The 12,272-nt window shown below is 41.5% G+C and overlaps 1 protein-coding gene across 2 annotated transcripts in view; it reads right to left on the bottom strand.

The window, feature by feature from the left end:
• Positions 1-12,272, bottom strand: part of Dnah5 (dynein, axonemal, heavy chain 5) — a 317,192-nt gene that overhangs the window by 184,705 nt on the left and 120,215 nt on the right. For both annotated transcript variants that reach the window (XM_006520014.2, NM_133365.3), the window contains exon 22: positions 8,694-8,827. In XM_006520014.2, coding sequence (XP_006520077.1) covers positions 8,694-8,827 — 134 coding nt within the window. The remainder of the gene's footprint in view (positions 1-8,693; positions 8,828-12,272) is intronic.

Here is a 12,272-nt window from a genome sequence, read left to right as displayed (position 1 = left end):
TCAAGAAATTAGATATCAACAAACCAAAGTATCCAATTAAAATGGGGTTCAGAGCTGAACGGAGAATTCTTGTCAGAGGACTCACTAATGGCTTGGAAGCACTTAAAGAAATGTTCAACATTCTTAGTCATCAGGAAAATGCAAATCAAAATGACTCTGAGACTATCTTACAGCTATCAGAATGGCTAAGATCAAAAACTCAACTGACAGTTCATGCTGGAGATGATGTGGAGCAAGGGGAACACTTCTCCATTGCTGGTGGGAGTACAAACTTGTACAACCACTTTGAAAATGAATTTGATGGTTTCTCAGAAAACTGAGACTAGTTCTACCTCTAGACCCAGTCATACAACTCCTGAGCATATACCCAAAAGATGTTCCATGATACCACAAGGACACTTGCCCAACTATGTTCAGAGCAGCTTAATTCAAAGTAGCCAGAAATTAGAAACCACCTAGATGCCCCTCAACTGAAGAATGGATAAAGAAAATGTGGTACATTTATACAATGGAATATCACTCAGCTATTAAAAACAACGCCATAAAATGTTCAGGCAAATGAATGGACTTAGAAAATATAATCCTGCAGCGGTCGCCATCTTGGTTCCGGGACTCAGCAGAACTTAGGAAATTAGTCTGAACAGGTTAGAGGGTGCGCCAGAGAACCGGACAGCTTCTGGGACGGGCGGAAGCACAGAGCCGCTGAGGCAGCACTCTTGGCGGGCCGCAGACAGCCGGCCACCATCCGGAACAGAGGACAGGTGTCCGCCTGGCTCGGGAGACGGCCTCAGCCTCAGGAGCAGCAGTCACCATCTTGGTTCCAGGACTCCCTGGAACTTAGGAATTTAGTCTGCACAGGTGAGAGTCTGCACCACAGAAGCTGACAGCTTCTGGGAACTGCCAAAGCAACACAGCTTCTGAGAGAGGCCCTGTTTTGGGCCTTCTTCTTCGACCAGGAGGAGGTCCAAAAACAAGATATCTGCACACCTTCCCTGTAAGAGAGCTTGCCAGCAGAGAGTGCTCTGAGCACTGAAACTCAGAGGAGAGAATCTGTCTCCCAGGTCTGCTGAGAGAAGGTAACAGAATCACCAGAAGAACAATCTCTAAACAGAGTCAACTATAACTACTAACTCCAGAGATTACCAGATGGCGAAAGGTAAACGTAGGAATCTTACTAACAGGAACCAAGACCACTCACCATCATCAGAACCCAGCACTCCCACTTCGCCCAGTCCAGGGCACCCCAACACACCCGAAAACCTAGACCTAGATTTAAAAGCATATCTCATGATGATGGTAGAGGACATCAAGAAGGACTTTAATAAATCACTTAAAGAAATACAGGAGAACACTGCTAAAGAGTTACAAGTCCTTAAAGAAAAACAGGAAAACACAATCAAACAGGTAGAAGTCCTTACAGAAAAAGAGGAAAAAACATACAAACAGGTGGTGGAAATGAACAAAACCATACTATACCTAAAAAGGGAAGTAGAACCAATAAAGAAAACTCAAAGTGAGGCAACACTGGAGATAGAAACCCTAGGAAAGAAATCTGGAACCATAGATTTGAGCATCAGCAACAGAATACAAGAGATGGAAGAGAGAATCTCAGGTGCAGAAGATTCCATAGAGAACATCGGCACAACAATCAAAGAAAATGGAAAATGCAAAAAGATCCTAACTCAAAATATCCAGGAAATCCAGGACACAATGAGAAGACCAAACCTACGGATAATAGGAGTGGATGAGAATGAAGATTTTCAACTCAAAGGACCAGCAAACATCTTCAACAAAATTATTGAAGAAAACTTCCCAAATATAAAGAAAGAGATACCTATGAACATGCAAGAAGCCTACAGAACTCCAAATAGACTGGACCAGAAAAGAAATTCCTCCCGACACATAATAATCAGAACAACAAATGCACTAAATAAAGATAGAATACTAAAAGCGGTAAGGGAAAAAGGTCAAGTAACATACAAAGGCAAGCCTATCAGAATTACACCAGATTTTTCACCAGAGACTATGAAAGCCAGAAGAGCCTGGACAGATGTTATACAGACACTAAGAGAACACAAATTCCAGCCCAGGCTACTATACCCAGCCAAACTCTCAATTGCCATAGATGGAGAAACCAAAGTATTCCACGACAAAACCAAATTCACACATTATCTCTCCACGAATCCAGCCCTTCAAAGGTTAATAACAGAAAAAAACCAATACAAGAATGGGAACAATGCCCTAGAAAAAACAAGAAGGTAATCCCTCAACAAACCTAAAAGAAGACAGCCACAAGAACAGAATGCCAACTTTAACAACAAAAATAACAGGAAGCAACAATAACTTTTCCTTAATATCTCTTAACACCAATGGTCTCAACTCCCCAATAAAAAGACATAGACTAACAAACTGGCTACACAAACAAGACCCAACATTTTGCTGTTTACAGGAGACACATCTCAGAGAAAAAGATAGACACTACCTCAGAATAAAAGGCTGGAAAACAATTTTCCAAGCAAATGGTATGAAGAAACAAGCTGGAGTAGCCATCCTAATATCTGATAAGATTGACTTCCATCCCAAAGTCATCAAAAAAGACAAGGAGGGGCACTTCGTTCTCATCAAAGGTAAAATCCTCCAAGAGGAACTCTCAATTCTGAATATCTATGCTCCAAATACAAGGGCAGCCACATTCATTAAAGAAACTTTAGTAAAGCTCAAAGCACACATTGCACCTCACACAATAATAGTGGGAGACTTCAACACACCACTTTCACCAATGGACAGATCATGGAAAAAGAAACTAAAACAGGGACACACTGAAACTAACAGAAGTGATGAAACAAATGGATCTGACAGATATCTACAGAACATTTTATCCTAAAACAAAAGGATATACCTTCTTCTCAGCACCTCATGGTACCTTCTCCAAAATTGACCACATAATAGGTCACAAAACAGGCCTCAACAGATTCAAAAATATTGAAATTGTCCCATGTATCCTATCAGATCACCATGCACTAAGGCTGATCTTCAATAACAAAAAAAATAACAGAAAGCCAACACTCACGTGGAAACTGAACAACACTCTTCTCAATGATACCTTGGTCAAGGAAGGAATAAAGAAAGAAATTAAAGACTTTTTAGAGTTTAATGAAAATGAAGCCACAACGTACCCAAACCTTTGGGACACAATGAAAGCATTTCTAAGAGGGAAACTCATAGCTCTGAGTGCCTCCATGAAGAAACGGGAGAGAGCACATACTAGCAGCTTGACAACACATCTAAAAGCTCTAGAAAAAAAGGAAGCAAATTCACCCAAGAGGAGTAGACAGCAGGAAATAATCAAACTCAGGGGTGAAATCAACCAAGTGGAAACAAGAAGAACTATTCAAAGAATTAACCAAACGAGGAGTTGGTTCTTTGAGAAAATCAACAAGATAGATAAACCCTTAGCTAGACTCACTAGAGGGCACAGAGACAAAATCCTAATTAACAAAATCAGAACTGAAAAGGGAGACATAACAACAGATCCTGAAGAAATCCAAAACACCATCAGATCCTTCTACAAAAGGCTATACTCAACAAAACTGGAAAACCTGGACGAAATGGACAAATTTCTGGACAGATACCAGGTACCAAAGTTGAATCAGGATCAAGTTGACCTTCTAAACAGTCCCATATCCCCTAAAGAAATAGAAGCAGTTATAAATAATCTCCCAGCCAAAAAAAGCCCAGGACCAGACGGGTTTAGTGCAGAGTTCTATCAGACCTTCAAAGAAGATCTAATTCCAGTTCTGCACAAACTTTTTCACAAGATAAAAGTAGAAAGTACTCTACCCAACTCATTTTATGAAGCCACTATTACTCTGATACCTAAACCACAGAAAGATCCAACAAAGATAGAGAACTTCAGACCAATTTCTCTTATGAATATCGATGCAAAAATCCTCAATAAAATTCTCGCTAACCGAATCCAAGAACACATTAAAGCAATCATCCATCCTGACCAAGTAGGTTTTATTCCAGGGATGCAGGGATGGTTTAATATACGAAAATCCATCAATGTAATCCACTATATAAACAAACTCAAAGACAAAAACCACATGATCATCTCGTTAGATGCAGAAAAAGCATTTGACAAGATCCAACACCCATTCATGATAAAAGTTCTGGAAAGATCAGGAATTCAAGGCCCATACCTAAACATGATAAAAGCAATCTACAGCAAACCAGTAGCCAACATCAAAGTAAATGAAGAGAAGCTGGAAGCAATCCCACTAAAATCAGGGACTAGACAAGGCTGCCCACTTTCTCCCTACCTTTTCAACATAGTACTTGAAGTATTAGCCAGAGCAATTCGACAGCAAAAGGAGATCAAGGGGATAAAAATTGGAAAGGAGGAAGTCAAAATATCACTTTTTGCAGATGATATGATAGTATATATAAGTGACCCTAAAAATTCCACCAGAGAACTCCTAAACCTGATAAACAGCTTCGGTGAAGTAGCTGGATATAAAATTAACTCAAACAAGTCAATGGCCTTTCTCTACACAAAGAATAAACAGGCTGAGAAAGAAATTAGGGAAACAACACCCTTCTCAATAGTCACAAATAATATAAAATATCTCGGCGTGACTCTAAATAAGGAAGTGAAAGATCTGTATGATAAAAACTTCAAGTCTCTGAAGAAAGAAATTAAAGAAGATCTCAGAAGATGGAAAGATCTCCCATGCTCATGGATTGGCAGGATCAATATTGTAAAAATGGCTATCTTGCCAAAAGCAATCTACAGATTCAATGCAATCCCCATCAAAATTCCAACTCAATTCTTCAACGAATTAGAAGGAGCAATTTGCAAATTCATCTGGAATAACAAAAAACCTAGGATAGCAAAAACTCTTCTCAAGGATAAAAGAACCTCTGGTGGAATCACCATGCCTGACCTAAAGCTTTACTACAGAGCAATTGTGGTAAAAACTGCATGGTACTGGTATAGAGACAGACAAGTAGACCAATGGAATAGAATTGAAGACCCAGAAATGAACCCACACACCTATGGTCACTTGATCTTCGACAAGGGAGCTAAAACCATCCAGTGGAAGAAAGACAGCATTTTCAACAATTGGTGCTGGCACAACTGGTTGTTATCATGTAGAAGAATGCAAATCGATCCATACTTATCTCCTTGTACTAAGGTCAAATCTAAGTGGATCAAGGAACTTCACATAAAACCAGAGACACTGAAACTTATAGAGGAGAAAGTGGGGAAAAGCCTTGAAGATATGGTTACAGGGGAAAAATTCCTGAACAGAACAGCAATGGCTTGTGCTGTAAGATCGAGAATTGACAAATGGGACCTAATGAAACTCCAAAGTTTCTGCAAGGCAAAAGACACCGTCAATAAGACAAAGAGACCACCAACAGATTGGGAAAGGATCTTTACCTATCCTAAATCAGATAGGGGACTAATATCCAACATATATAAAGAACTTAAGAAGGTGGACTTCAGAAAATCAAATAACCCCATTAAAAAATGGGGCTCAGAACTGAACAAAGAATTCTCACCTGAGGAATACCGAATGGCAGAGAAGCACCTGAAAAAATGTTCAACATCCTTAATCATCAGGGAAATGCAAATCAAAACAACCCTGAGATTCCACCTCACACCAGTCAGAATGTCTAAGATCAAAAATTCAGGTGACAGCAGATGCTGGCGTGGATGTGGAGAAAGAGGAACACTCCTCCATTGTTGGTGGGATTGCAGGCTTGTACAACCACTCTGGAAATCCGTCTGGCGGTTCCTCAGAAAATTGGACATAGTACTACCGGAGGATCCAGCAATACCTCTCCTGGGCATATATCCAGAAGATGCCCCAACTGGTAAGAAGGACACATGCTCCACTATGTTCATAGCAGCCTTATTTATAATAGCCAGAAGCTGGAAAGAACCCAGATGCCCCTCAACAGAGGAATGGATACAGAAAATGTGGTACATCTACACAATGGAGTACTACTCAGCTATTAAAAAGAATGAATTTATGAAATTCCTAGCCAAATGGATGGACCTGGAGGGCATCATCCTGAGTGAGGTAACACATTCACAAAGGAACTCACACAACATGTACTCACTGATAAGTGGATATTAGCCCAAAACCTAGGATACCCAAGATATAAGATACAATTTCCTAAACACATGAAACTCAAGAAAAATGAAGACTGAAGTGTGGACACTATGCCCCTCCTTAGAAGTGGGAACAAAACACCCTTGGAAGGAGTTACAGAGACAAAGTTTGGAGCTGAGATGAAAGGATGAACCATGTAGAGACTGCCTTATCCAGGGATCCACCCCATAATCAGCATCCAAACGCTGACACCATTGCATACACTAGCAAGATTTTATCGAAAGGACCCAGATGTAGCTGTCTCTTGTGAGACTATGCCGGAGCCTAGCAAACACAGAAGTGGATGCCCACAGTCAGCTAATGGATGGATCACAGGGCTCCCAATGGAGGAGCTAGAGAAAGTACCCAAGGAGCTAAAGGGATCTGCAACCCTATAGGTGGATCAACATTATGAACTAACCAGTACCCCGGAGCTCTTGACTCTAGCTGCATATGTATCAAAAGATGGCCTAGTCGGCCATCACTGGAAAGAGAGGCCCATTGGACACACAAACTTTATATGCCCCAGAACAGGGGAACGCCAGGGCCAAAAAGGGGGAGTGGGCGGGTAGGGGAGTAGGGGTGGGTGGGTATGGGGGACTTTTGGTATAGCATTGGAAATGTAAATGAGCTAAATACCTAATAAAAAATGGAAAGAAAAATAAAAGATGAAAAAAAAAAAGAAAAAGAAAATATAATCCTGAGTGAGGTAACTCAGACCCAGAAAGACAAACAAGGTGTGTACTCACTTGTAAGTGAATATTAGCCATAAAGTATAGGATAACCATGCTATAATCCACAAACTCAAAGAAGTTAAGTAACAAGGAGGACTCAGGGAGGATGCTTAAATCTCACTGAAAAGGGGAATTAAAATAGACATTGAAAATGGATGGAGGGTGGGGACTGGGTGGGAGAAGGTGTGAAGGAGGGAACAGGAGGGAACAAGTGTGTGAGCAGAGAGAACTGGAGAGAGCACTGGATAGGTGGAGGGGGCATTCTTAGGATGAGCTAGAAACCTAGGATGATGGAAATTCCCAGGAATCTATGAGTGTAACCCTCACTAAGACTCCTAGCATTAGGCAATAATGGAACCTGAAACAGCTATGCCTTGTAACTAGGCAAGACTTCCAATGGAGAGATAAGGACACCAACCCAGCCACAAAAACTTAGTCCCACAATTTTTTCTGCCTACAAGAATAAAGAGGGAGCAGAAATTGAGGGGACAATCAACAAATGTTGGCCCAACTTGAGACCCACTTCCTAAGAGGGAGCCCACTGTTGACACTATTAATGATATTCTGCTAGAGTTGCAGGCAGGAGCCCAGCGTAGCTGTCTTCTGAGAGGTGACAGCCAGCAGCCAATGGAAACAGATGCAAAAACCCACAGCCAAACATTGAGTGGGCTTGGGAATCTTGTGGAGGAGTGGGAGGGAGGTTTGAAGAAGCCTGAGAAGTAAATGATGCCATAAGAAAATCTACAGAATCATCTAACCTAGGCCCACAGGGGCTCCTAGAGGCTGAACTGCCAACCAGAGAGCATGTACAGGACAGTGGGGTTGAGGAAGCAAGTTGGAAAAAAACTGAACTGGCTTTACAGACAGCCAGTATGAGCTCGTATCGATGGTAGTAATTTTTTAATACTCTATTTTCTCTGAATTCCATGTCGGGATATATGTATAAATTTTCCTCTGACAATTTGTGGATTTGCCTACCCACATATAAGAAAGTGGGAATACATCATCTACTGGCCAGGAGGTAATTCTGCTATGGGAACTTGGAAACTCTGAGTGAGATGACTCAGTGGGAAGAGTGCCTGCCCCTGCTGTTCAAGCAGGAGTCCTGAGTTTGCATCCCCAGTATCTGCAGAAAGCCTGGTGCAGCAGACACCTCCATAATCCTAGCCATAGGTGTGCAATATGAGGAAAATCCAGTCAGTCAACCCATGCCAAAGTCGGGGGGAGGGGGCGGGAGACAGGGGAAAGTGAGCCTCTGGTTCAGTGAGAAACTCTCAAAAATAAGGTGGGAAGCCATAAAGTAAGCCATAGCAACCTCTGACCTATACATGTGCACATACAGACAAGTGTGTCCATACAAACACATGGGCGGATACACACACACACACACGCACACACACAGACTGCACACCTTATCCTCTTTTACTCTTGGAAGGAGAACTGAGAAACTGTCACCTCGGTCTGAATTGTGGGTTTGAACAGGACAGATTTTTTTATTTTTAAGTTAGACTCATTTATGGGAACAAACAAGGAGAGAGACGTTAACCAGAACAGGAGGCAAAGCAGGGAGTTCACAGCTCTGTTCCCATTGCATTCTAAATTAAAGGGTCTTCAGTGAACACACATTAACTGAACACAGACAAGATGCCTCTCATTGCTCAGGAACACTATCAAGGGTGAAATCAGGCTATACGCAGAGTGAGCTTATGATGGAATTTGTGCAAGCACACACTGGCACATGGTGAGCTTATGATGGAATTCGTGCAAACACACACTGGCACATGCACACACATACCTTCTTGGTGGAGCTGATGACTGTGCTGAGCACAGATACCAACTTTACAATCTCTTTGTTGTCAGAAATATTCTTATAGTAATTCTGGGTTTGCACTGGGATGGGTAAGTTTATGGATGCTATCTCCAGAGTTTCTAAAGCCGGAGAAGAAAAGAAATATACAAATGTTAGTATCAACAGTCTACAGACATATTTTGAAATAAAAAAAAGTGTAGGTTTTTATAATGATAAAGACATATAAAATCTGCATAAATACAATGAAAGGGGTAGAGGAGATTGACAATCTTAACTGGTTTGGTACTAATAAAATGAATTAAAGTATGCAACCATCCAAAAAGCATTCCTTCAAGAAGAAATGCTGGACCTCAGCGGTGATAGCAAGTTCCCCATGCTGGGATGCACCTGCAGTTCTCATCGGTCCCTCTCTGGCTGTGTGGCAGCCTTAAACAATGGCAGTCTTGCCATCTCAGAGCTGTGAAAACCTGCAGCCCAGCATTCCATGCTGAGGAGAGTGAGATTTGGGTCTCCTTGTGGTAAATTCTGAAGAACTATTACTAACTCTCATGGCTCGGAGCTCCCTGTATGAACTGCATCCAAAGAGTTGGTCTTTGTCTAACCCAAGTCAGGACTTGACTGAATGGGGCCAGGGAAAGCTTTAGCCACACAGTATTTGTCCAAAGAAAGGAAAGACATTTACACAACTGCCCCAGTCACTTGACTCTATCAGTATCTAGGACAATGAATGGTGTTAGTCCGAGGTAAAGAAAGTTGGGATCAGTAGGGTTAGTTTGGGATAGAGAAAGAGCGACCTCAGCATGGACATGACACAGAAGACTCTCGATGGCTCTGGGACTTCCAAAGTGTGCGCACTCACACACACACACACACACACACACACACACACACACACACAGGAGCCCAGGAAGGAGGGGGAAATGTCCAGTCTTCATCTCTGCCTAACACAGAGGCTGTCATAACCATTAGGCAAGTCTTGGGCGGTGGTCCTGCTTCTCCTGCACACAGAGTCCCTAAAGCAAAGGGTGAAACTTCTGGGCTCAAACCAGTAAGGGAAATCTCCACGTTCTCTTCTTAGCTGACCTCTAAGCAGCCAGACAGTACAGCAGCTGATGCTGCACACAATATGGATTATTACAGAACTTGTCCAGGCCGGTCAGAGCCGGTCCATAGTGTTCTTCTGCTGCTTGGCTAGCTAGCTTTTGGATTTGTTTTATTTTGTTATGTTTTTTTGGATTTTTTTGGGGGGGGTGTTTTCTTAAGTGTTATGATTCAGCACTCAGATTTTCTTTTTTCTATTCTAACTGGGGTTTTTTGGGGGGAGGGGGTGGGGTGAGACAGGGTTTCTCTGTATAGCCCTGGCTGTCCTGGAACTCACTTTGTAGACCAGGCTGGCCTCGAACTCAAAAATCCACCTGCCTCTGCCTCTGCCTCCCAAGTGCTGGGATTAAAAACATGCGCCACCACCACCCAGCCCTATACTAAAATTTTATTGTACCTCAATCCCAAGCATTTCTCCTTTTTTATTACTTAATTTTTAATTTATTTTTTTATTTTTAATTATTTAGCTTTTATTAATTATACATACTTTCTTCCCTCCCCACCATAGCCCAGATCCTTCCCATCTCTCTACCCACTGAACTTTATGTTCTCTCTTTAAAAATAAAACGCTGACACCATTGCATACACTAGCAAGATTTTGCTGAAAGGACCCAGATATAGCTGCCTCTTGTGAGACTATGCCGGGGCCTAGCAAACACAGAAGTGGATGCTCACAGTCAGCTATTGCATGGATCACAGGGCCCCCAATGGAGGAGCTAGAGAAAGTATCCAAGGAGCTAAAGAGATCTGCAACCCTGTAGGTGCAACAACATTATGAACTAACCAGTACCCCGGAGCTCTTGACTCTAGCTGCATATGTATCAAAAGATGGCCTAGTTGGCCATCACTGCAAAAAGAGGTCCATTGGACTTGCAAACTTTATATGCCCCAGTACAGGGGAATGCCAGGGCCAAAAAATGGGAATGAGTGGGTAGGGAAGTGGGGGGGGGAGGGTATGGGGGACTTTTGGGATAGCATTGGAAATGTAATTGAGGAAAATACGTAATAAAAAAATTAATTTTAAAATTAAAAAAATAAATAAATAAAAATAAAAATAAAAAAACCCAGAATCTAAACAACTAAGTAAAAGCCCAATAAGACAAAATATGCCAAAACAAGAGAAAAAAATACACAACACACACAACACACACAACACATACATATACATACACACACACAAAGTATTCATTTTGTGTTGACCAACTACTCAGGCATGGGGCCTGCCCTGAATTATGATTTATAGACCCATTGATACTCCATCGGAAGAAACTGATTGTCCCTCTCCTGGCAGGCATCAATATGAATTTCAAATAGCTTCTTGGTTAGAGGTGGGGCGCTGTCCACTCAGTTGTCTCAGTGCTGGGACCTTTTTCACTGTGGACCTGTGCAGGCCTGTTGTGAGTTGCCACGATCTCTGTGAGCTCATATGTGCATCATCCTGTTGTGTGATCAGAGGAACATGCCTTGTGGAATTTAAATCCTTTTAAAGTTGAAATGTACCACAAATTGATGTACAAATTCAGCCCATCCCTATTTAGACGTTTCAACTGATTTTTCTTTCCGTAGAAACTAACAAGCTGTTCTTAAGATTCATACAGAACGTGACGGATCCAGCACATTTTAAGTGCGTTTGGGGAAATATCGAAATGGTACAGGACTCACACTTCCTGACTTCACTCCTCCCAGAGGAGTCAGAGATAGAGTGGGGGTGGGGTGGACGTTATATTCCTCACTCAGGGGGCTCTGCTACCACTCAAGCTAATGACTGTGGCCACCCATGTCCTATAGACAGCCTCTTTTATATGCCATGGGTCACCCAGAAAATAATGCCATTCGGGGGGTGGGGGACATCGCTTTGGAAGAAGAAAGAGTTTAATGGGAATGGAATGATAAAGAATAGTGAGACAGAAATTTGAACAAAAAAATATAAGTGTATGAAATTGTAAAACAATAAATAAGTAATTTTTAAAAGCTTATTACAGAGCTATAGCAGTAAAGACAGTGTCACACTAGAATTAGCAAGACTTCAGATTAATGGGACAAAACCAGAAGTTCAGAAATAAACATTTGGATTTACACTCGTGTTTAAGTGAGTTTCAACACAGGTCTCAAGAAAATTCAATTATAGAATAAATGATTTCTTAGCTGAACAGCGGTAGTACCAGTATACACACACTTGGAAAATAATGACTTTAAACTCCAACGTCGTTGAAAGTGAATCACAGACCGAAATGCAAATGCTAAGCTATACAACTTTGAAAGAGTACAAAGCTCCGCAACCATAGGCCAAGCAACTGTTTCTTAGACACACAATGAAAATACAGCTGAGCAGAACTTAAAACTCAACTTTGATTCTCCAAAAGAGATCAGCAAGAAGCTGAGAACAAATCTGTAGTAGAAAACTTTTATAACTTTATTCAGAACATATAAAAATCTCACAGATATTTGAATAAGTTACCCAAA

This window comes from Mus musculus, chromosome 15 (assembly GCF_000001635.26).
Source record: "Mus musculus strain C57BL/6J chromosome 15, GRCm38.p6 C57BL/6J".
NCBI lineage: Eukaryota > Metazoa > Chordata > Mammalia > Rodentia > Muridae > Mus > Mus musculus.
The sequence above is the reverse complement of the archived record's forward strand: the minus strand, read 5'-3'. Positions and strand labels throughout refer to the sequence as shown.